This window comes from Tetrao urogallus (assembly GCF_951394365.1).
Source record: "Tetrao urogallus genome assembly, chromosome: 8".
NCBI classification, from domain to species: domain Eukaryota; kingdom Metazoa; phylum Chordata; class Aves; order Galliformes; family Phasianidae; genus Tetrao; species Tetrao urogallus.
In genome coordinates this window covers 24,837,226-24,863,075 of record NC_136821.1, presented here as the reverse complement: position 1 = coordinate 24,863,075, position 25,850 = coordinate 24,837,226, and the positions used below count along the sequence as shown (strand labels likewise).

Genomic DNA, 25,850 nt, shown 5'->3' with positions numbered 1-25,850 from the left:
CAGTACATTTCCATCCACAATAATGCCTGGAAAACACTGAGGCCATCTTTCTGTATTTCTGAGCAAGTCTGTACCAGGTAAGAATGTGTCCAGTTTTGATCTACTGTATATTCTCAAGTCTGAGGTCTTTGTTTAGACCCAGCCTCTGTTTTTCACTTGGAATAGAACTTGCACCAAAGTGCAAGCATTTGGGTGGACTTCTGGGATGTAAGCAGTTTATCAGGAAATAACAACCAGGAAATAACTGTTCCCCTGTCATTTTCCCACCCCCTCCCAAGAAATATGAACCAACAGAGGTGTTTTCACGCTCCCTTTAAAACTGCAGGTTTTTGATCTTTCATTATGTGAAGCGCTAAGAAATGAGGCTACATGCTTTCATTTAATAGTATAGTTCCCTCGTTGATATCTTTCCTTAATGAGGACAGTGTTGCTAACTTGTTAGGAGCCTGAGGACTGTATAAAATTAACATAGCATGTAGGAGAAATTAACAGAGAGAGGAGCTCCTTGCCTGAAATTGAATGAGATCACTGATGGCCCTTTCTCTGAACTTTATATTAAGGAATATTAATAAGGATAATACAGAACACTGTTACTCAAACCTAGGATGCCCTTGTTTTTATTCAATAACCAGAATGACCAAAAGTAATTAATCCTTCTTAATACCAATTATGTCAGTAAAGTAAGCATGAGCTGGGTGTTTAACTATGAGGGAGAAAGAGGAGGGTCATGGGTCTTTACTGGGGAGAAATAACAATCAATAAAATAATCAGTTTTGTATGAGAAGTTCTGGTGTACTTCCATATGAGTTAAAGCAGAAGACATATAATTACCTCAGTAGGATAAGACTGTTCTTCTGCTAAGAAATTAGAATGTGACTTTCTATACTTCATGATAAAGTGAAACCAAGGAGTCAAGGTGATAAAAGAATGCAGGGGTGACAAAGGCAGGCAGAAGATTCATGAAGTAAGGGGAGTTTCAATACAGCCATAGTTTGTTTTTCTTTAAAGGTTTTCTTTGCAAAGCATGATTGACAAAATATACTCTTTCTGCAGTCATTTGTCAGCTGCGCATATCACCCTTCTACAATCACAAAAGATATGCAAAGATGTCTGCAATCTGGGAGGATTTGTGAAATATAGAGCCCATGTAATGTTAGTGAAGACCAATTTGCTGCAGCCTTGGCCTTTTAGTGATTTCGACTTGCTTCTGCAACAATGGTTCCTAAAAGGGGACTAAGTATTCGTTGTGGTACATCTCTGCTGCAGTGACAGTGAAAGTGAGGTATTACTTCCACACCTTCTTTTGTGGTTTTACTATGGAAAATGACTGGGTCATTGCTGACAGATCCAAGGAGCTGTATGCCCAGGGATGATCAGTGTGTTGACAGTAACAGGCATTCTTCTGGATAATGACTATTGCTAAATATATGTGTATATATATATATATAAAATTTTTTTTTATAAAGTTTTTTATAAAGTTTTTCTCTCTACTTCTGGTGAATTTTCTTGAGTGCTGGGAATCCCTTCAGCCCCTGCCTGGAAGTCCTGTGCAGTTGCCTCTTTCCCCACCTACTAGTGGTTATTTCAACAAGGGGAGCTGGTGAGGGACTAAATCACTCCACAGAGATCTGCTAGTTAACTTTGGGACACATTTGGTTGCATTTTACAGCTGCAAGTAACTTTATCAGAAAATACTGAGGATCAGCAAATCCAACTTCCTTCCTCTGTCTTCAGGAGCCCAGGCTGTGCAAAGTCTCTGAATGCAGTAAAATGACCTTGGCCAGCAGTGGTTTTGTTCCAGTGCAGTCATGGGATGGCTCTGGTGCTTGGTGTCAGTCCAAGCTTGGGTTGGCTTTGTCAGTGTGAATGTGTGGACATTGGTCACCAGAGGGCATCGCCTTCTGATGCTGGCAGCATCCCTGGAGGGACTGAAGAACTTCACTGCTGCTTGCCAGCAAAAGACTACGAAACACTAGGCATCAAAACTTACTTGCTTGAAGACAGCACATTGTGATGGACCAGATGGGTTTGTCTTGTTTCTTACAGTTCAAAAAACACAATATACAAACAAATGTAAAGGCCTACAAGTCACATCCTAAACTAAACATAAGTCTGGGGACTGATGCTCCTGTGGGGAGAAGTGCTAATTAGTGACACCTGTTACAGGGCTCAGCAACAGACGGGTCTTACTGTAAATGAGTGGTTGTTCTGGAAGGAATATACTCTGGGGAACCTGCAGGAGTTAAACAGATTTAACTACGCTGATTGGTAATAATCTACGAACAATGACAGGAGCAAAGATTCAGGGAAAAAAAAAGTCGTAAATTGTGCTTTGGAAAAGTGATTGCAGGGTTTTGATTTCATGTCTTTAAGGGTATTGTGGTGAAGTGGTAGGCATTTTTCTCTTGCTGGCATTGAAAGGGAATTGGAGGAGGGAACGTTCCATGTTATGCTGCATACAGTATATGAGATCTTAGTCAAGTCATAGTCTCTCTGTATTTTGTAACTTGAGGTCAGCAACATTATAGTCCTGTTCACATTGTTTATCTGTGACTTTTGTATTGGAAGCTCTTGATGTATATTTGCCAACGCTAGCTTTCAAGTAGTCATTTAAAAAAAACAAAAAAAAACAAAAACAAAAAAAAACAAAACAAAACAAGGATACGAACTAGGTGTTATCTACCCTGAAGTTGGAAAGATTTTGCTGACAATCTGCAATCTCACTTTGAATTTTCACGTGGAAACTTGAAGTTTGCTAAAAAAAAAAATTAATTCAGACCTTGTGTACATTTTTTTTTCTCAACTCTTCATTTTCTATTCAAATAAATAAGGCTTGGCTATTACAGGTAATTTAATTTGTGAATGTATTTTGGGGACGTAGAGGTCCTAGATTCAAAAGCAGACAATACAGGTTTAGAATAGGTTTTCTCTGTTTTACAGAATGCCTGGAACCTGGTAACGTCACCAGGATCAGGAGGTGGGGAGAACTGGCTAGGGCAGCACTGTGGCTGACAGAAGGATCACATAGGTCCAAGTGTTCTTGAACATGCATTCGAAGAGCTTAAAGAGTAAAATAATGCTGTGTTTCTGTGTGTACTCAGGCTGGCTTCTTGTAGAACCAGCAAATGAAGCTTGGGGAATTGCCACAGCTCTTCATCTTTACCTCCTTCCCTAAAATGTAATTATTAAAAATACAAGTGGATGCTTGTATTTTATGGGATGGGCTTTTATTGAAATACTTGACATTTAGTTCTGTTAATACCCTTTTGAAATGGCAAAAGTGCATTATGCCTTGCTGGGCTTTCTAATCTGTTTTAAGGAACAATCAGTGTAAGTACAGCAGTCAAGCAGAGGCTCAGGCCCAGGCTGCCTGAGGTCAACATCATAGCCCCACCTGGGAAGTACTTCTGATCAACATAGTCGATAATAGTTGTCACAGCCAACATAGTCTCTTCACATGTGGGCTGGATCTGGTCAGCAGGTAAAATAAATCCATAAGTACCCTTGTCTCGCAGTTCGAATGTGTAGGAGAAAGGAATGCCAATCATGTGAGCCCAGTCCCGTGAGGAGCCTGAGTTACTGTCTGTGAATTTAAAAACAGAAGGGAGATGTAAGTATTAAGCACCATTCTTTGAAAATACTTCTTGCTGTAGTTAATGCAAGGTTATACCGGAATCCCTAAAGAAAGCAGTAATCATACATCACTGTGGCATGGAGAGCAGTTTTTCTAGGTGATGATGTTCTTAATTATCCTAAAAGTCTTGCATGAAGCTTCCTAAGAGAAACAGTTTTCCATAAGATGATATTGTAAAATAACAGGAAATGAATTCCATGAATTCTGTGTTTATAGCATTTTACTGTGATTAGTGTTGGATACAAGGTGAATCGGCCATTTGTCTGTTCTGATGCTTCATTTCCAACATTGGCACTGTTTGGCACTTATTTGCCTATATACATATTTTGCATAATTCTGCTAAAGCCTGAAAAAATTCTGGCTGCTGTTGTTCATCTGTCTCATGGATCTTTTCTCTAAATCATTTGCTGTAAGTAGAAACCCTGGTAAAATGCAGACTTAGGCAAGGACAAGTTACCTTATGTTTACACCACATTGCTCATGCAGAAGGTGACTTGTGTGACCAGGGGACTGCCATTGACAGACAGTGTGAATATGCAAACTGTGGGCCCTGGAGCCAGCTACGTATTGTTTTGATGAAAAGATTGTTTTTATCAGGCAGTCCCTAGGGCCCTCGGGTCCTTAGTGTTAATACTGTCAGCTAATATCAGCTTTGAGGGTGCGTTCATAATATGTCCATCCTGTTATTATAACGAGGCTGTAGCCAACATATTCCACACAGAAATGCAAGCAGCTGCAATGTGCTAATATCTGGTGGAGTGAGTGTAGACCTGATTGGGATTTTAATTTTTGCTTGACTCCAGTGAAGACAAATAGGAGTTCTGCTGCTGACTTCAGCAGGGTCAGAATGATCTATCACCAATCTCTTTCTGTCCCTTGTGATGTATCTGCGAGGAATTCATGTAAGAACTGGCTTCTGATCAATGCTTCCTTCCTTCCTGCAGTCAGCTTTAACGTACAATGTTATCTTGTATTCAAATGACTGCTCCTTCGCGATTTCACCGAACCAACCCATTAAATATTGCTCAAAGAGGAAACTCAGCAAAACAGCACTTATTGATGCCTGTGACATAAGAGTGGCTCTCTTTGAAAAACAGGGCAATCAAAGGGAAAAACAAACTTACATAAAATCAAAGAGGTTGATCCTACTTCATAACTGGTGCCATACTTTTCTGTCAGAGCAGCTGCTGCTGTCTGTGCAACATGCATCTGGAAAGTGAAAATGTATGAACGTTTTCTCCAATACCAGTAAATCTGGCAATTATTCTGTCTGCCAATTTTTTTCCAGCTTCAAGTTTACATGTAATCAGCTTCAAGTTTTACTAGTATTAGCTCAAGATGTTAAAGAAACCCTTTACAAATGTGTTTCTTGAGTGAAATGTTCTTCCTGTTTTTGAACGTAAATTTCATTTAAAATAAACAGATGACAGATGTTAGGTGAAGAAGGTATTTGTTTCTCTCTAGTTCAAGGGGTACTGCTTGTAGCAGTAATGATTTCTTACACTTCTATTACCACAGACTGTCTCACCATCTTTAAAAACTAAACCATAGATTGACTGAATGACTTGTTTAATCTCTCTTATGAGGTTTGAGCCCAGTTCCTCATGCTCTTTGCTACTCCTGTGCGACAGCTACAGGAGTATTTGTGAATACTCATTTTATTGAACTTAAAACACTCAAATTGAGGCAGAGAAGTAATCAAAAAGTAGGTGCCTATTCTTCTCCCATTCTCTTGAATGCGTTTGATTATCTCTTCTGGACACAACCATGTGCACATAATCTGCCAGCATTCTAAAGTACAAATACATTGTTGCACGCAGCATTTGATTGCAAGCAGAACCTGATGCTCTTCACTTAGCTTGCACAGAAGTAACACTACCTGTAACAATTTTTCTGGATTTAAGATGGATTAGGATTCATTGGATTCATTCTGAGGCAAAGGAACTTGGCTGATACCACACATACAACAGGCAGCCAAGAGAGATGAAAAGACCAGAACCCTACTCAAGGTAGATGAACATGCTAAAACCCTCAGATATTCCTCACATGAAGTTTTCTTCAAAGAAAATGCAACAGGGCAAATAGAGTTTTGCTGTGTGCAACCGCCTGTACTAGTGTAGAAGGTGAGTGGTTTGCCCTACCAGTTCTTCATTGTTATATGGAGGTTCGGTTGTGGAACCATATGGAGTGAGGATGTACTGTCCATAGGAGTGAATTGTTAAGTAGCACAAAATGTCACTCTTCTTCCTTTCAATAAGCTGAACCACAGCTCTTGTCTCAGGTTCTGATTCTGGTCCAGTCCCACAGAAGATTTCACTGCTACAGTTATAAGAAACACCAAGAGCTGGAAAAGAATAAAAAGTGGACCAAATTAAAGGCATATAAACCCCAGTTCAGTGGAAGTTGACCTTGGAGTGTTAAAGTCTGTGTATGGGCAGGGAGCTAGAGGGGGGCGGCTGTGGGGTTGGGGGGGTAACCCTTTCCTCTCTTGATAGAAAATAAATTTGGACCTTGTGAAATATCTTGTGCACGTGTCCAGGCTGGACAAATAGTGGCTGTTACTTGCATGGCTGCTAACACTGGTGGTGCTTTCACCTGCAGTGAATTGGAGATATAGTTTTATAAGTCGTGATCTGCTTGCATCATGTGTCTTGATTGGAAAAAAGGGATGAGTATTTCTATTGTATTGGACTTCATCTTATTTCAGAGCTTATCTATTTCTCCTGCTTTATGTTTATGTAGCTGACCTGAAATACTTGAAACTTACTGCCCCAGGAGGAATTGAAGTTTCGGTTCAGATCTGTTCCATAGCAGGTACCATTCATATGCGGAGAACGGTTTTTCCTCCACAAACGAGCCTGAACAAAAATAAGCTAATTATTAACTCTGTAATCCAAGGGAACTAATAATAGTACACTGTTCAGACACCTTTGTTTTGGACCTCTGCATCTTGAGTAATTCTTACATTGTAGGGAACTCTGTATTCAAGGATGATGAAACTTTCTACCTGCTGTAGAAAACTTATTTTCTACAGCCATGCTGACATCTTCCACAAACCTTCACGCATGTTGAAATGAGCCTCCTGAGGGTTTTCCGAAATCAAACATACTTGCCAATTTCTGTGGCACTGAACTGTTTCTACAGAGCTTTGCTCTTTTAAGAAAGATACGAACATGCCTGTATCCCAAAGAGATGATAGCAGAACATACATTTAGTTCAGATGCAACTTTGTCATCTAAACTTGCTGCTCTTTGCTTCTCTGTTATGCTTGTACTCAGTGCCACACCTGGCTCCCTGCAGAACTCCCTGCGATGCCTGTCTGAGCCTCCTGACTGAATTACTGATGTATCCAAGTACAGAGTGTGGCAGGCTCCATTGCTCCAAACCTTGCTGGGAAGCGTGCTGGAGATAGGAGGGTCCATGTGGCAGCAGGCTGAACCTTTTGGGCCACACTGAGGTCCTGTTTTAAAAAGATATTTATCCTGGGTTCAACTACCTGGAAGCATGGTGAGTGTTGCTGGAGATCAGCATTTTTTCATTATTCTCAGTACAAGAAAATTAAGATTACTTAGGAGAACACCTGTTTTTCAGAACCAGATCGCCTGTTATCTGACCAACTCTCCTCCTGTCCCATGCTGCAAAAGTGCTTAGGTTCATCTGCTAGTTGAGGTATCTTACAAAGCACAGCTGAGCCCTCCAGGCATGCTTAGCTCTGTCTTCCAAGCCCCAAGCTGTTAGCAGGGAAATGAGTCAATTTCCAGAATCCCCAATGGAGTGGATCCTATGGTTTTGACTTTCCATCTTCCCAAGGCTCTTGACATCTGCTAGGAATTTTTAGTTCTATGATCTCAAGTGACTTCTCTTTTACCAGAAGAAACAAAACCTCTGCAGTGAGAGGATTTGTGTAATGATCCTGTCACTGTTCTCTGTTTAAATATAATTGCTATGACTGTATTTAAAATTAAACATATTGTACACATCTAAATTTGAGATCACTTTTGGATTTTTGTTACTTACTGTTTCCCAGGAATAGATATAACCATCAATATTGAGGACTGGTAGGATGTAGAGGTCCAGATTCTGAAGAAACTTTCTTATCTTTGGGTCCGATTCATAATTTTGCAGAATCTGAAAAGGGGGGGGAGGGGAAATAGCTGGAATGAGCTAGTTCAGAACCATCTTCAAAGAATCACTCGCTCTTGGATATCACTGTGGCACCCAAGATCTGCTGGATCCCTAGTTATGTTGTCTACATGCATTTTGTATGGATGTGGTCTTGCAGGAATGAAAGCTGTATGATACCTTGGCACTGTAAGCCAAACACCTTTAGTATAAGCAGAACATTGCTGTACCACATCTTAGGGCTGTTTTTAATTCCAGGAGGGCTGTGACTTTGTGTTGTAGAGCGGCTAGATCCAAAAGTCACTGTAAAAAATGGAGAGATTGCTGACTAGTTTGGTAGCTTTGGAATCAGTTCAGATGAAGGAAGCAGTGCACTAACAGATATTATTCCATATCTCATCTCAAACTGTGGTTTGAAATTAGATCTCCACAGGTTTCTGTATAATTAGAAATGCTGAAAATAATATTTAAGCAGGGAAAGAATAATGCTTTGGACCACTATAGAGGAAGAACTGAAATATCCAAAACAATCCATGGTGGTTTTTTATTATTTAAGTGGTAAAGGTAGGACTCACTTCTTTCACAAACCACTGGCAGAAGGCAGGTGTGATCCACTCCCTGGCATGAATCCCACAGTCCATCCAGATAATCTTTTTGGTTCTATCTGATGGTTGACTGATCTGAGAAAGTGTAAAAATGGTCACTTGGAAATGTAATATTACAATAAATTAGTCTAGCCTAATATAGGGGGGGAAAGAATGTTTTTTTATATACTGTTGAATTATCTAAGATAATTATTATTACAGATGTCATTATGACAAGCTCTCCTTCCTAATAACCCTGTATCTTAAGTACCTCAGAACGAGAGTCTTAATCTGAGTAGATGTTTCAATAAAAAAGTCTCTTCTTCATTTATCTTAGTCATTCACAGGACTTACTGTTCTTACACTGAGATTCTTTTTCTAGAAGGGGAATCACAAAAAGACAAGGAATCTAATTTTACTCAGTAATAAGAGCATATTAGACAATAACTCATCTAGTTATTAAGACCACAGTTTTTGCTAGAGTTTCTAGCAGGAGTATCATGGCATACTTTTGGACAAAACATTTCATGCTATGGAAAGTAGTAAAAACAGTGAAACAAAACTTTCGATCCTCACACACAGCTGTTTTCAAGTTATTTTCAGCGTGATTTGTATTTCTAAATAAGATTCCTATTAAATTGATTGTTTTCAGTACAAAATAGCAATAATGAGGTTATAGCAATGGTGTATATGAGTGTTTGGAAAGCTTCCTCCACTGTAGAGGAGTAAAACCATCTCATTTCAATGAACTGGGATTTGGACTATCTTAATGATCTGCATCCTGTCTTCTCCATGTACTTCTATACTTACGTAAAGCTACCTTTAATTTATCTTAGTATAATTCCTCTCTTACCTGCAGGTAATAGATTGCTCGATTCTCAATGGTTTCCCCCAGGTAGTGCTGAGTCACCAGCTCACTGTTGCTGTTCTGGATCTGAGCCATCCATGTATAAATCTGAAACAGCCACAGAACTCCTGGGGCAAAGGGGCGTTTCCATCTCTTACCCACCTCCATTTCCAGATTAAAGCATTTTCTTTTGCTTAGGCAAACATTTTCAAGTGTTAAGCTGTGATATCAAACTGTTTTATCACTTGACTCTCACAGAAGGAGTTTTACTTGTCTGTAAGCGAAAACATGCTCCCCCTCACTTAGGTGTTCACTGCAATACAAAACTGATCATATGTAATGGGCAGGTTGAGTGAGATTCATAAAGTGTCTTTTTATTGTCTTCACTGAATACGGAACCTATCAAATCTCCATAACAGCTTTACTGTGTTTTCTGTATTTTCCACATGTTAGTTCAGCAGGAATCTCATGGTAGTTCAATGGGTAGCCTTGAGAATATTAATGAGGATGCTTCTGCTCTCTTGCTTTTATCACAAAGCTAGGAGAAAGGATGTCACTGAGCTCTCCTTTGTCCACCTTTATCCACATGATGCTATTCTCTTCTCTCTTCTCTTCCTCACTGGCATGCCAGAGACAAATGTTCATTGCACTTCACATTTGGTTCAGCACCAAATATACCAGGGCTTCAATGAATAAATACTGAAGATTATGATAAGGCATAATAAGGTAGAAACATAGGAAACTAATCAACTGAATCCCAGAATACTGCTGGCAAAATAATATGGCTGCTTCAAGCAGAGCATTTAGGTGTTGGCCAGGAAGGAATTGATCAAAATCAGTGGCTAATACATGATCAATTTAGCCAGGCCAGGATTCTAGACAAAGTACCAAAGTTGGTGCTGATCCTTCAGAAAAGACCCTTAAAACCAGGAAGAGTTTTGGTGACCCCAGCAGAGTAGTTCCTGCAAGCACAGAGTTTATTTCCTTGTATATACAAAATAGCAACAAAGAGAACAAACTGATATAGTTTCTTCTTTACCTCTTCCATTGGATGATATTGGGTATAGTTGTAATTTTCTGGGATCTGCTTGTGGCTGCTTGTGTCTTTCGGTGTGCTCTGATCCACAAGTTCCTGCACATCGTGTATTAGGATTCTGAGGGGAGGCAAAAGGGGGAGATAAAGAAAACAATTGCTAACAATTACTGGAGAGCTATAGTGGCATGTGCACTGCATTGCATTCATAAATAAAAAGATTTAGACCTTTATGTTGTTGGCTGCCTGGCAAAATCATCACCAACAGCAAAATGGTTACCTTCATGAAAGAGGAAGTTAAAAGTACAGAAGTCTTTGTTGGATTTTTATAAATAATTAAAGTAATTTTAGCAGTTTTTTTTTTGTTTTGTTTTAAGGTTAACTATTAAAAAAAAAAAAAAGAGTTGAAGACTTTCCTTTACAGATTCTATCCATGGGCAAACCTTTAATATTTGGGAAAGGCAGTGGGGAAAGTGGGGAAAATGTTAAGATTAGTTCTTTCCTTGTGTTACAGTAGATCCATTTTCATTTTGCAAAACTTCAGGTATGTACTTGTCATGTTTTGAAAAATCACAACAAAAACCTTTTCTTTAAAAGGCTTTTCTCGTTTTTTTTTTTTTTTTTTTTTTTTTTTTTTTTTTTAACTACAAATTAATTCAGAAATGAGTGTTGCATAGGTCTAACTCCCTGACCAAAGGAGTCAATAAAACCTTTTTCCTAGCTTCAGAGAACATTGGATCAGACACTGCACTTTCTCACTGAGAGCAGCTCCTTGCAACACAGGTTCAAACTGTGCTTGTTGCAAATACTTGTGATAAGACAATTGCAAGGGTAGCCTAAACGTGATTTCAGGTACTGTAAGTGCAAATAGGATATTCTGCTGACACCAAACATCAACCAGCACTTCTGAAAACCGCAAATATAACCTTTTAGTGTGTGGCTACAGCTCACTTTCTCTTTGGGCCTTGATATTTGTATCTAATCTTCGAACTAAAATTTAGCTGCACAAATTGCTGTGAACTGAAACTACATGCAAAATGCCTTACCAAAGCTATGGAGAACAAAAATCTCAGCATCTGACACGCTTAGAATATTGATGTCCTGATTACAATTTGTCATTTATGACTCTATCGTTATTCATCTAACTGTCATGTTACCTTCCTCGCATGTCAGTTACCTTCTGGAAGATGTTTTCTTGCTTTGTTACAGGAACTTTAACTATAGCATTGTCTTATTCCTTATACGTTCCCCTCAGCAATACAAAGACAAACTTCTGCTTGACTTCTCAATTACTGGTTTTTCTTTAGTACTCTACAGAAGGTCAGTACAGTTGTGGCTCCAATCCTCACTCCCAACACACACACACAAATATTAAGATGTTAACTTTTCATTTAGTATTTAGATTTCAAGTAGATTAAACTGAAATCATTAGAAAATTAAGGACCTTGATATAAATAAGAAGTTCACTATCTTGTAGAATGTCATCTAGGTCCTGAATACCTAAACCTGATGGTAGATCGTTCATACCAGCTTTCACCTCCAATCTCTCCTTCACTGGTTGTCAGGGCATCACACTTATTAAAAGAATTTGTTAGGATATCAAGATCAGCTCTAACCCTAAACAACTCTGAAGTGACTAGCTTACCTTTCACACTGGTAAATGAAAGTCTGTGTCTGTAGGCTGCTAGTCATCAGTTCTGAATTACTTCAGGATTATTTATATGGGATACTGTTTACTTGAAAAAGCTAGCTCAGAATGAGACTGTGAGGAATAGATCATATTTATCCCATTTTAACACTCTTTGTATCTGAATTAGATTTTCTATTGGAAGCAAAAGTGTGGCTGTTAGCAAAGACGTGTTACTGGACAGGTGTGATAAAGCATCTGGGGGCCATTTGCAGAAGTGACTGATCTCAATTCTATGTGCTGTGGGGACCTGTCACTGGGATCTTTGGTCCAGGCTGGGATTTCTGTTGCACTCAGTGGTGCCAGAAATTTGCACCTGCCTGGGCAAAAGGCAGAGGAAGAACTTTAGCCTGGAGCTTTGAAGAAATTGCCTAAGTATATCCCTCTGAAATGGCTCTTCTCTAAACCAGTAAGCAACAAAAGGCAGGGAATAGAAATGGAGAGCTACAGACTCTGGCTCTCTGCTGTAAACCTTTGAGCTCTCCAAAACTGGGAGGAACCTGTGTCCCAGTATCCATCCTTTCTAAGAAGAAAGCATACTCCTGTCAGCAGTGGTTGTACCAAGCTTTGACTTCAGACAGACAGGCTGAGTTGTGTATCTGAGAGCCACTCTGCCACTGAGGAGGCAACAGCAGGGAATGACAGACTGGGCTGTTCCAGATCCCAGCTCCAAATTCCCGGTCCAGGCTAGTTGGAAGAATAAATAAGACGAAGGGCAATGTGGTTATAAAGCTGTTCATTGGGCAATTCAAAAGGAATTGGAAACACCTGAAGAAAGATTGGGTCCTCTCATTATTTGCTGACTGTTCTTTGGAAAGGGTTTGGTCCTTCTCGGGTGGCAATGAAGATTGCTAGAGTCAGCCCTTCCTACCAGGAAATGAGAGATCATACTTGTAAGAGATCATATGCTGATCTAAGCTGTCCTTCACCTCCTGCACCAGAGGAGCTGGGACTCTTATGTGCAGATCTTCTCCAGCCCAGATGTCTTCAGGCAGCAGGGGCTTCCACAAATCCAGCTGGGCATAGGGGACAAAAGAAATGCACTATTTAAGATCTGTTTTCAGAATAAGAAAATAAGATGGAGTAGTTGCATATTAGAGAAAACAGTTTCCTAATTCTTTTTGTGACTCTTCTCCAGCCATCTCTTTACAGAGCATGCTGCAGAGACTTAATGTTTTCATTGCCTCAGGCACCATTGATAAGGAACAACACCTTCAGAGAGCCATGCATGGAAAGTAGCTTCTCCCCATAAATTCCTTCATCAAGTCAAAGGATAATTCAGCCCTACTTTACGATATAATCTTAGGTAAAGCTTTTTCAAGTTTTTCATCTTCATTCCTTCTTTTCTGCCAAACTTACTTAGAAAGCTGTTTTACAGGCCAAGACCCCCCCACAGCTTTTTTGAGCACACCTGGTTATTCATACTCACCAGTAAAGTGCTGCAAAGCTGCTGGAGATGCTGGACTTGCTGAAGTGTTTCTGGCACAATATGTAAAACCTGATCCCTGGACATTAAAAAGAGAAACAAGATCAGTTTCAGTATCTGTTGAAGTATCCACGAATCCCATCAATCAGAAGGAGATATTTTATTACGTGGAATGACAGAGCATGTAACCGGGTGGTGTTCTAACAGAGGTGTGCCTGAATGATGAATTCCTGGGAAGTTTTAGCTGCAAATGGGACTGTGTGAAGTGAGTTTTCTGTTGGTGGGGTCTTAGGTTAATTCTGCTTCCTTGCTGATGTCATTCCTTTATTCATCGTATCAGCTTCATTGAAGCCAATTGTGTACATTAGGCTGGTGTGTGTTTCTACCTTTGCAGGACGAAGGCCAAAGCAAGATCGCTGGTTAAAAACATTTTCCTACCCCCTATTCAGGAATTATTCAATTACTTCAAATAGGCTTTGTGCTTTGCTGATCTGCTTTAGCATGCAAAAAAGTTAAATAGACTCCATGCGCAAATGTTGCTGATTGACTGAGATGTTTACAAGCTACTTGCCATGAGAACAACCAGTTTATTTCACAAATAGTGAATAGAGTGTTCTCCAGAATTACATGATTTTACTTATATTTTTTTCTGCTATTTGCAGTACAATGTTAGTCATGTTTTTTTTCTGGAAAATACATACAAATCCAGTACTTGGGAATATATTTTCATTAGGCTTCATGAAATGTCCATTTACTGAAGACTTAAGAGCAAATCAAAATGTTTGGAAATAGAGAAAACAAATCTGTATGCACTCTTTAGAGAAATAATTGCAAATGTTTTTTTTTTTTTTTAAATTATATATTTTTTTTCTACTGTTTATTCAGACCAACTTTCCAGGTCAGATAGCAAATGTGATATTTCTAATGAGGAATGGATTTTGTTGACTGCATTACTCAGAGGTGCTCTTATTTTTTAGTATCCAGTAACCACTGCTTCACAATTGTCTTCAGTGACTTTGTTGGGCTCTGGTTCCTTTACAAATCAAGTACAAAAAAATAACATTTTACATTTTTAAGTGTGTTACAGAAACTTTTGTTGCAGAAGCCTTGCATGCTCAATCATTATGATCATCAATATAATATGCTTTCATCATTTGAATGGCAACTGCTATTGTTTGTATTTCCATATGCAACCGTTCAATTATCAGCTTAATATACAGAAATATAGAATTTACAGCTCATTCATATTATTCACTGAAGAGTATGGGGGATTTTTGTTCAGACTTTTCTTCAGAATGTCTCCTTTGCAGGTGGACATAGAACTTGGTAGTTAGAACAAGCTATTCACTACCGGTTCAGGAAATGCTGCTAGTGTATGGCATCTTCATCTATGGGGCAAAATGACTATGTTTGCACTGCTAACAATTTGATAAGACAGCCATGATATCATTGCAGTAGAACCTTGTAGGATAGATAAAAATCTTTGCTGGGAGAATAAACATCTCAGCTGTAGTTCAGAGTTTATTCTCTCCAAATGCCTGGGCTTGCTTTGCTCTTTGTCAGGAAGGGAAACAATATCCTGTAATATCTTTCTATCCTCATTGACATTATGTCTTAATTACACCAAATGAAAGAAATGCCAGACCATCAGATTGCTGCCAGATGGCTAGCTCTTATTTACTGATAAACCTTTTACAATAGCCAATGTGGAGACAGATAATTTTTAATAGTACACTAAGATTAGAAAGCACGCACTCCTTTATGATTGTGGACTGGGATTCTTAGTGCAGAAGTGCAAAGTCATCCCATTTGACCATGCAAGGACAACAGTTTTTTAAAGTGCTGCAGTTAAGCTTTCTTACCAAATTAAAGGGTCATTCTTGGTACAAGCTACGTTTCCTAGGGTGTTCACAGATCAGATGATCTAGATATTTAATCTAAGTTGTTGCACAGAACAAATGACAACAAAAACGTTAGCTGTGCTGGGCTTTAACAGTTGCTTCATCTTTGTGCAGGTACTGCTAACCCGAAGTCCCAATGACTGTTCTGTTCAACGTGATTTTAAATCCCGTGCAAGTACTCAACAGGTCCACGCCTGGGCAGCAATTAAAAACAAAGATGAACACTTACATTATCTAGCATCCATCAAATTCCACCAAGTGAAATTGACAGCCTCTGAGTAATTAAAGATTAACCAGGGAATATAATTAAACTAAAGTATTAAGCACAGGGCTGCTTTCTTTTTGACTTTAGAAAATTCCATTTATAAAGTTATACGTGGATAGCTGGCCTCCATACTTTGTGCCCCTCCTGCAACCCGTGAGTGCTGTAAAGACAGAGTTAAGTATCATTCTATGTAAAATGGAGGCTGAACAGAGCAGAACTATTTGGATAGGTGAAAGTATAATTTTATATCACCTATCTCTTAGGAAGCAGATTTGAGAACGGAGATTGTAGCATACTTTTCCAAAACATTTGTCTATTAGAAAAAGCAACAACCTCATTTTGTGAACATCTTTGGATGAGTGTTGTCTGGACTGTTTAATTAGCATTTTTTGTTGTTGTTGCAGACTTCCAACAAGGTTTCAGTATCTGAGCTGCTTTTGAAACACCATCTTTTCACACAACCACATACTTCTTTTATTAGTAGGTCTAATTTTGCTCAACCATTTTGTACTCAGCATCTGATATCAAATGTTCCTTCCAGAAACTTTTTAAAGAGGGTCAGCCAAATGATTTTCAGCAAATGGAAGTAGAGAGGTGTATTGCAGGGACATTTTGCATCTCCTGCAGATGTCTTTGTTAGCTTGCATTAACACGCTCTTTCTTAATTTCTCACCTTTTTGTTTTCTTCCCAGATCTTACAAACTTAAGGATTAATAAGCCTCTCTCCACATGTTCATTTCCAAACTGCTATTGTCATTTTTACACAGTTCTTGAGAAAATTAGAACGTGCACAATTATTCATAACCCTCTTTACACTCACCCGTCATATTGCAGTTTCAAGCTGAATTTTCCAGGAATTAGAATCCCCAGACAAACAGCCATCCTAAGAAAAAGCAACATCTTTGTTCAGAGGACACGGGATGGATGAAGATAGATTCGGACTGAACACTTGATTTGCACAATTATCATATATAGCCAGACCTGCCCTTATTCAATCATTAACTTCACTTTGTAATGTTGAACTTTTTATTAATTCTGAAAGCTGTGTGTTCCACTCCCCAAACTACAAGGGTATATACATAGCAACATTCCCAGTGAAGCATTTGCTTCTCTGCAGAGCTACTCTCAACAAGTTCTTCTGTATACATATTTGGGATTGCCCTGACCCAAGTGCAACACCTGGCACTGGTCTTGTTGCTCATTCGATTCACATGGGCCCATTTTTCCTTGTCTCTGGATGGTGCCCCTTCCCTCTGTTGTGTCAATTGCAGCACTCAGCTTGGTGTCATCAGCAAATTTGTCAGGGGTACACTTGATCCCACTGTCTATGTCTTTGATAAAGATGCTGAGGAGCAGGACCGATCTCTGGGGAACACCGCTCACTACAGGCCTCCACCAGCACATAGAGCCATTGACCGCAACCCTCTGGCTGTGACCATCCAACCAGTTCTTTATTCACCTAGTAGTCCAGCCTTCATATCTCTCCAATTTAGATACAAGGATGTGGTGTGGGACTATGTCAAAGGCCTTGCACAAGTCCAGGTATGCAATATGAATTGCTCTTCCTCAGTACACCAATGCTGTTACTTCATCACAGATGGTTGCCAGGTTTGTCAGACGCAATCTGCCCTTGGCAAAGCCTTGCTGGCAGTCTCAGATCACCTCCTTGTGTTGCATGTGCCTTAATATCTCTTTCAGAAGGATCTTCTCCATGATCTTTCTGGGAACAGATTTGAGGCTCACTGGCCAGCAGTTCTCCAGGTCTTTCTTTCTCCCTTTCTTAAAAATGGGAGGGATGTTTCTCTTTTTCTAGTCACTAGAGAGTTCACCTGGACGCCACAACTTTTCAAGTATGACGGAGTGTGACGTGGCAACCACACTGGGACCCAGAGATGCCTGTAAGAATTACAGGGAGCACTGGTAAAGTAAGTTCCATCCTTGTTGTCTTCCTTCCTGTGTTTGTGTTTTTGTGGAACAGTTTCCTGACCTTTTAAGTGCAATTCTGTCACTCGGATAGCCAAAAAGAAGATACAAAAGAAATAACCAACATTCCTTTAAAAAGGAAAGAGAAGGATGTCAGTGTTATATAAAATATATTCTCTTGGGCTGGGTCAGTTTCAAGCCACAGTCTACTCATTGTACACGGATGAAAAGTATTTTGATGTACTCAAAAATTTGGGACAGTAAGCACCCCAAAAACTTCATTTCTTGTTCAGTTCATATGTCAAGTGTAAGTCATTGAATTTCTTCCTTACTAGAATACAGTTAGACATATAGCACAATTCTATAGAAAAAAACTTTTTCACTCAGCTTCCCTCTTGAATGAAAGCCTTCCCATTGTTATTTAATGCAGCATACTGCATGGATTTGGGATGAGGATAGTCCAGTAAGTCAGTTTGTTCGTGTGTATATGCTGTAGACTTTGACTGTTAAATGGTATTCTTCTCAGCAATTCTGGTAAGTCCTCAGCAAGCTGAAGTCCTCTTACATTACTGCCAAGGCTGTCATCAAGGAAACAGGCAGCAGAGCCAATCAGTTTAACTCAGAAGTGTGTTCTCACAAAACCAGTCTGCAAGGAAGAGAAGAAAATGCTCTTCTTCATAAATTATACCAGATCTTGGTTTTTGTCCCATACCGTGACTTGCCTGATCCTGAAAACAATGAATCTTTTCCTCCTATGCAGATATTCAACACACAGTGTCTTCCAGAATGACTGGAATAAGTCTATCTTAAAACAGATTAGAGGCAACTTCATTTGTGAAGGAATCAGAAAAACAAACTCATGTAGGAAAACCATGTTCAGTACTGATGGTAAGGACCTTTGCTCAGATAACTTTTCTTGTGCTTCCTCTGTCTTCAGTGTTGCTGTATGAGATAGACCAATATTTTGAAGTATTTTTCTGTGGTGTTGCTTTTTCTGTTTTACCAGAACTGGCTTTGAATGGGGTTCAAACCCTTAACAGGAACAGAAAACCATGAATTAAGAAAAATAGAGGCATAAAGGAGGGGAAAAAATGGCTTCATCATGGTTTTTTTTTCTCTTACAAAAAATGGCACAAATCATGATTGTGCTGAAATTCAACTTCACCCCAAACCTTACACCTTCTTTCTGAAAGAACAAACTCTTTGTTCTATGGTGAAAACATTACTTCTCTGACTCCAAATAGTTATTAGGATAGATAGGGTCATTTTGCTTATTGGGCATAGGATTCAGAATAAATGACAGTTGCTTGCTAGGTCTTTGATTCAAATTCCTTTGAAGTCTAGTTGATTTTAATGGGCTTTAGATGAAAGTCCTGTATAATCAGGGACAGTACTCGCTGGTTTCTAAAAAAAAAAAAATAGGCTTTTTGGGGGGAGTTTGGCGCAAGGTTTATTCTTGGAAGAGGATACTTAAGTTTGTACTTGACGTTCAGCTTGCAAGAAGCACAGCTAGATTCAGAATAAAAGCCATTAGAGATGTTATTCTGCCCCTGATGTAGAAGTATGTTGGGACAAACAGTGTCAACAAGCCTATTGCTCTCTCGGGCATAAATAATGTCTCTCTCAGTAATAAAGTCTGTTCTTTGGTCAGGTTCTTACTGGCAGCTGTTTATCTTTCCAGCAAATATGGAATGCAGATTAATCAGTTTTTACTCTTCTGGAAAACTGTGTATGACAAGGCATGGGGCATGCTGAGAAGAGGAAAGGTCATATGCATATGGCTATGTGAAATCATGTAGTGTCCTTTCTTCCAAACAAGTTTGCTTTGCAGATCTTGCATATGTTCTTCCTAGAGCTCCCAAGTGCTTTTTCAGCATCAGTTTAGCCTCTCAACTGCCCCCTCAACAAGTAAATATTATTTCCACTACTTATAAGACTAAGGAAAAAAGAGGAAAAATGTGAGTCCCCAGGGTGACATAGGAACATTGCTGCAGAGCCAGGAATAGAACTCTGATCTCCTGATTCCCTATCTGGTGCTTCTTTAAATATATGGCCATCTGCTCTCCTATTGGAAGTATAGGTACTATATGCTGACTCCAACAAGCTGGCTACTAAGCCTGTTGGTTCATCTTGTTTTTTTGTTTTGTTTTATCCCATACTGATATCATCACAAGCTAAGCTTTTGGCCTGGTGTCAAAGTGATTTCCAGTGTTTGAATGATTTGACCTGCTTGTTATTGTTTTACCCTTGCACCACACATATGCTTGGCTGTTTGTGACTTATCTGCATACCGTCTGTTTAGCGACAGCCACAAGCTAGAACTGTTTTGTTTAAAAGTCCCATACTGAAACATGCCATCTTTTGAACAGCTATCATATAGTGCTGAGTTCAATCCTGGTCACTGCTTGCTGCCAGATTTTCTCCTGAGCTGCCTGTAACTTTCAAGGATGGGAATTTTAAGAAGAAAAGCAATCTTACACACTTGTATCTCTCCACAAACATCAGCTCACCACATCAAGCTTTCCCAGTTTCATGACTAGCTTCCATGCTGACTCTGTCTGGACTAAACCCAAACTAGAACTATTTCTAACAGATTTCAACGTGATTTTTTTTTTAAATTGTCACCTTAATTCTGAAAAAATAATAAAAAAAAAAAAAAAAAAAAATCTAGTAAATCTTCTCTCATGGCTTCAAAAAGCTTACGGTATATCTTCGAGTCAGAATCATCACTAAGCAGGGTCAGTACAGTAGCATGCTGACTAATGTGCCTTAAATCCTAGTCTTCTGCTTTGGTATAGGGGGTTGGGTAACTCAGCTGTTTTACTAAAATCCTCTGCTTATCACTGTGACTTTACTTTGAGGAAGCACGCACTGAATTGATAGTTCTGTTTGCCACTGACATAGAGAGTAACTATACAGTATCTTCTTTTTCTGAGTGTACTGAAAGATATTTCTCTGTCTTTCTGAGTAACATTCCAAATATTTCAGTGCAGTACATTGTTTGTTCTACAGTTCAAACCAGTATGCGAAGTCTTCAGCTTTCTAGCTTCGTTAGAGAGTTTTCTGGAAGTTTTTTAGAGTTTGTTCTGATTTAACAGCGCTAGCAGTTCTCAGACCTCATCTCCAACCATATTATTATTGTGGATGAGAACATAGTGGAAACAGTTCTCTCTCTCTGAGATGACACAGCAAACACCCCATTAACCTTGCATTTGGTATTTTAAAATACTTTTAGAAAAGATACCAGCCAACATACAATAGATTAGAATGACATTACTAGTAAACCATAAAAGTAATTCCTCTAAGTCAACCGTAAGTGTCTGCCAGATCATCTGCTGACATAAGAAACTTGAGCTTTAGCTCAGCAAAACTGCTTTGACAATTGGTTTGTGATCTAATAGTTTCAAGACACATATATTTCCAAATACTTTCAAAGATTATTCAGTTGTTTTTACAGCAGTTATACACAAATACATTTTGAACCAAAACTAGGAATTTGAGTGTGTTGTATGTGAAATAACACCTATATTTTCTCCATAAGTCCTATGATATTGTTTGTAGACAGCTTTGTTGTCTCACAAGAGCGTCGAGTACTCATTCAGTAAGCAGTTCCTTATGGAAGGCAGCTGAAGCACACTGGCAAGGTCTGTGTTGCTTTAATGAGGCTGGCAGAGCAGCTTCCTTAGATACCGTTTTCCTTAACCAGGATATTATTAGTAAATTGCCTTTCCTTAATGGCAGTTGGGCTGGGTGGTTATTTTGCCTTCATCTTCTAGACAGCAAAATGTCACTGCTAAGGAACCTTTAGCTGATCCTTCAAAAAAGGATCTGAATTCAAGGAAATGTTTTACAAGAAACAGACAACAAGTACTGTTGTTTCAGTTCTTGGTGTTATGGGCAATCCCTCCCTACAAGGGCTTGTGCACAAAATCCTGCAGTCCTTTGTATAAACACCGTTTGGAAATTTATCTGAATAAGGACTGTGCAGTTTAACTTAAAACAAAAGCAACCAAACAACTTGTAGCGTATTACAAGTGCAGTGGTAAACTATTGAACTTCAAATCTATGCTTACAAGCTGGCTGCAAAATACTGCCCTTTTAGTTTGTAAAAAGGAAAGACTCTTACTGACAGGTTTTTGTGTCTGAATTTGCTGTTATAAAGATCAGCTAGATTTTCACGCTCACCTTGTCCAGCCCTGAAAACTTTCGCTCGTAAGAGTAACTACTCTTCTAGACACGATTAGATCTTATGATCTCAAAGGTATTGTTTTAGGGCAAAATGATTTTCAGAGGTGCTTGGTCCTGTAATGGCTTTCTGAGTGAGCAACAATTAGGCAAGAATCTTTGATTTTGTAAAGATGCAAAACTTATTGTAAAAATTTTGTTGTCAAAAAACTGTGGTTTGTTTTGATGAGACCTTTTTAAAGATGTCATGTAGGTCTATCTTGCTCTTTTTTTTTTGAACACAGTAATTATTTTTGTAAGTAAATAAACCAATATTACTTTATTACTACTTGCAGAACTGCAGAAGACAGCACATAAGCCTCTATTACTGCTTAATGGTTAAAAAATGAGCTTACTGCACTGCGTTCTAGAATTACCAGCATCCTTTTTAATGAGTTCTATTACAAGCCCTAAAATATTGTATGAACTATTTAAACATGCCATAAATTATTAAGTGCAAATAGCCTTGCATACAATTTCTTAGACCCAAACAATATATACTGTATTTGCTTTAAGTTAGGTAGCTTTTGCAGCTATGAAACATTTTCCCATTAACCTTTGGCCTTAGTTCCAATAACAGTGATACCCATACTGCCTTTTCTGTTCATTAGCAGCACCACCAAGCATCACGGGATTGCTAGCACGCACGCAGTTATACGTGTCTGTGCAAGGTGAAGAGTACTACAGACTCTTTAACCTGCATCAGGATTTGGTAAAGAGGATCGTGATGTCTCTGAAGTATCTCAGTAATGATGAATGAAAGTAGCAGTACGTGGCAAAAGATCCTGAAGCAGATTTTGAGATAGATAAGTCTAGTCTAGACAACTTTTATTTGGTAGAATTTTCATTCTATTTTTGCAAAAGAGCCTTGAAGAATCTGAGAGCCAGGTTTGGAGTGTGCTATGTGTCTTAAGTATGACAAGCAGTAGGAACTTGCATTTTTGTTGTTGGATTTTGTAATAAATGGCTGCTGCTGGTACTGTCAGAAGACTGATTGGTGTAACTTCAAAGTGCTTGTTGTGAGAGGGCTTTGCAATAAGGCAATTGATTTGGCTGATTTGCACTGAATAGTTCTACCCACAAGCGTTGGATATATTCAGTTAAGAGAGCTGGGATTTTTTTTTTTATTTTTTTATTTTTTTGTAATAGCCAAAACCTTGTCCACAGTCGTAGCTGAACTGTCACTATTGTTTGTAAAAGAACCAGACTTAAAAACATCAGTCAGCTCTGCTCGGGAGAGCAATCAAATCTAAACAACTCAATATGGGGACATTCCTATTGTGCAGGTGGGGAACACAGACACTGGGCTGGACTGTGATTGCACCTGTGATGTCAAACAGTATTCCTTTGTGTTAATGCACACAGCTGCAAATGCCTGGATGCTGGGTGTACCAGGAGAGCTGTGTGACTTGCCCATGAGCAGACAGAGTGGGGGAAGCAGGGAGCTGAACCCAGGTTGCCAGTATCAGTCTATACCTTGGTGTCAGATGATTTTATGCTCTGTTCGGGCAGAGTGATTTTTGGATACCTTTTATTGTTGTTCTTTTTCCTCTCTTCAAATGCAGAGTTCTTAGGTTAAGCAAATGAATATCAAAGCCAGCAGCAGTGAAATGTTTGGAATATTCTTTTATTCTGCATGAGCAGAAATCTAGCCAACCTTCATGCAGCTTAGTACTTCATTCTGAGTAGAGTCAGTACTTCTCCTGAAAGGAAGTCTTCTTGCTGACATTGGAAAAGCACTCAGCATTTTGTTCTTTATTCACCGTGGATGTATACACATCAAACTTCCAAACACACATATACATGCATATTTTTTGCCAGCTTAACTTTTCAGACCTCTGTAACCTTCTAAACCTCTATACAGCAGTGACCCAGACCGTAGATTTCTTTACCAAGCGGTGTGTCCCGTGAACAAATCACTCACACGAAACAGAGCGTGTTCAAAGGCAACAGAGACAATGGCATTAGCAATCTTTACCTTCTTCTTACCTCATACACTACAGTGTACGAGGGGCTTTGGTTGCTTTTGTACTTTCCAGAGAATTTCCTTGTCAAGGAATAGTCTATCATACTGCTAAAGCTGATGCCTAATTACCAAGCCAGCACAAAGGGTGAGTGAGAAACCAAGCGCTGATATTTCATACGTGTATCAAGAAAAGATTAAATAGTCATTTAAGACATGACTGACATGATTACAAACGCTTGGGTACTTCTCCCTGCCTAGCTGTTCTGAGCTAGTCTGAACATACAAATATGTAATCCGTTCAACAACAGGCTGTATCAGCACAAATCAAGACTTCAGTGACAATTATCACCATTTACTTTAGGCTCCATACAGTCAGAGTTAGGTTCACCAGCTTCTTTTTGTTGTAGAAGAAAACTGTGTCGCATAACAGTTCAAGTTTTTCTTTTGAAGATGCACAGCCAGATCCTTAACTGGCTTATATTGCTGTGGTGCTTTAAATTTAACTTAAACCAGATGATTGTGCCACTCCCTCTTACCCCACACACTTCCCCACCTTTTAAAAGGGTGGTTGAGTGCAGATGACATATGTAGAGAAATCTGTACCGTGAAAATCAAACAGGCAAACACAGAAAATTTAGCAAGAGCCACCTTTGTGGATTGAACTGATAAGAGTAAGCCACAGAACATATTCAGAAATGACAAAGAGTTTTTAGTAAATTGCCTCTGGCTGGAGGCATAGATAGAATCCTATACCTGTAGCAGTGAAAATTGAAAAGAAATTCTCCTGTTATCAAAATTTGCATCTTGCTACATTAAAGCAAGAGCATATCTGGGTTTTGATGGGTGCCATGGCAACAGTGTTACTGGAGTATAGCATGAGAACAATTTCAGAGACAGGAAACTGGATGAAATGGGAAGCTTGCTGATTGTGTATGGACACAAATGCTTTAGCTGCAAACTCAGAGACAGCTTTATCCTTATTGTTCCTGGGCTGTTATTTGCAGTCACTTCCATGTTCATACTTTCACCCCAAGCTACCAAAGATTACAGGAAATGTGGTTACATCAGGCTGGCAGCCAGTCACCAGTGGGCTTCCATGGGGATCCATTTTATGGCGAGTTCTCTTCAATGTTTTTATCAATGATTTGGATATGGGACTTGAAGGTGTGTTAAGTAAGTCTGCAGACAGTACTAAATTGTGAGGAGCTGGCACTGTACTGAGGGCAGAGAGATCTTGGCAGAGCAGGGGGCTGAGCGATCACCAACCACGTGAAGTTTAACAAGAGTAAGTGCTGGATTGTACATGGCGGGCAGGAAGTGAGCTCTGCTGTGGTGACAGCAACAGGACATGAGGAAATGGCATGGAGCTGTGTCAGGGGAAGGTCAGGTTGGGGTTAGGAAAAGGTTATTTACCAGAGTGTGGTGGGCATTGAACAGGTGGTTGGGTACAGCCCTGAGCTGCTGGAGTTCAAGGAGCATTTGGGCAGTGCTCTCAGATGTAGAATTTGGGCTTTTTGTTGGATCCAGGAGTTGGACTCCTGGAAACTCCGGAGTTTCAACTCCAGGGATTCTGTGATAATTCAGAAATAAGGAAAGAAAGAACAAAACCTGCTTGTTCTAGAAGGGCAGATCTTAAAAGTAGCCATCTGCCATATTTGCATCACATAAAAAAACAATGCAGAACAACCCAAACATCCGTGGTCACTAGCAAAGTACTGGAATGAGATCTTGTTTTTGGTAAAATCTATTCTTAAAAGTATGCCTGTAGAGAACAGCAGATAACCATCATATTACAATTCTAATTTTCACTGGCTCTGCTTTTGTTCTAGGAAAACTAATTACATTGCATTTGGCCTAGGAGTAAATATTCTACCTTTTTTGATTTGTGCAGTACACCTGCAATTCTTGAATTCAGATACTTTAGTGCCAGCAAGAAGGAAGTGAAACAGATACCTCTCTCATGCCAGGTTATGTGCTCTGAGATTTGGGTGGAAAAGGAATAATTCAGCATTTATAAATGGCAGTATAAAATTATTCCTATTGCAGTGGTCAACAACCACATGTGCACAAAACAGCACGAGAGGGAAGCCTTAGTATCAGCTCTGGATATTACAATTCTCTTTTTAGAAATTGTTTAGAGCTACGTCTCTTATGTCTTTTATCTTCTCCATACAGAGCACTGTTCAACATCTTGCATATGCAGAAACAGTTGCAATATCTAAGAAACAGACTTCCATT

General features: G+C 39.2%; 1 protein-coding gene across 1 annotated transcript; it reads right to left on the bottom strand.

Moving 5' to 3' along the window:
• Window positions 1–3,314: 3,314 nt before the first annotated feature.
• CPO (carboxypeptidase O) lies at window positions 3,315–16,399 on the bottom strand (the record flags this gene model as incomplete). The annotated part of the gene is made up of 11 exons (XM_079538882.1): window positions 3,315–3,583; window positions 4,759–4,843; window positions 5,776–5,978; window positions 6,402–6,492; window positions 7,652–7,762; window positions 8,332–8,436; window positions 9,194–9,295; window positions 10,227–10,341; window positions 12,799–12,923; window positions 13,337–13,412; window positions 16,320–16,399. The coding sequence occupies 11 exons, from the start codon at window positions 16,397–16,399 to the stop codon at window positions 3,315–3,317; spliced, it is 1,362 nt and encodes a 453-aa protein (XP_079395008.1).
• Window positions 16,400–25,850: the final 9,451 nt, after the last annotated feature.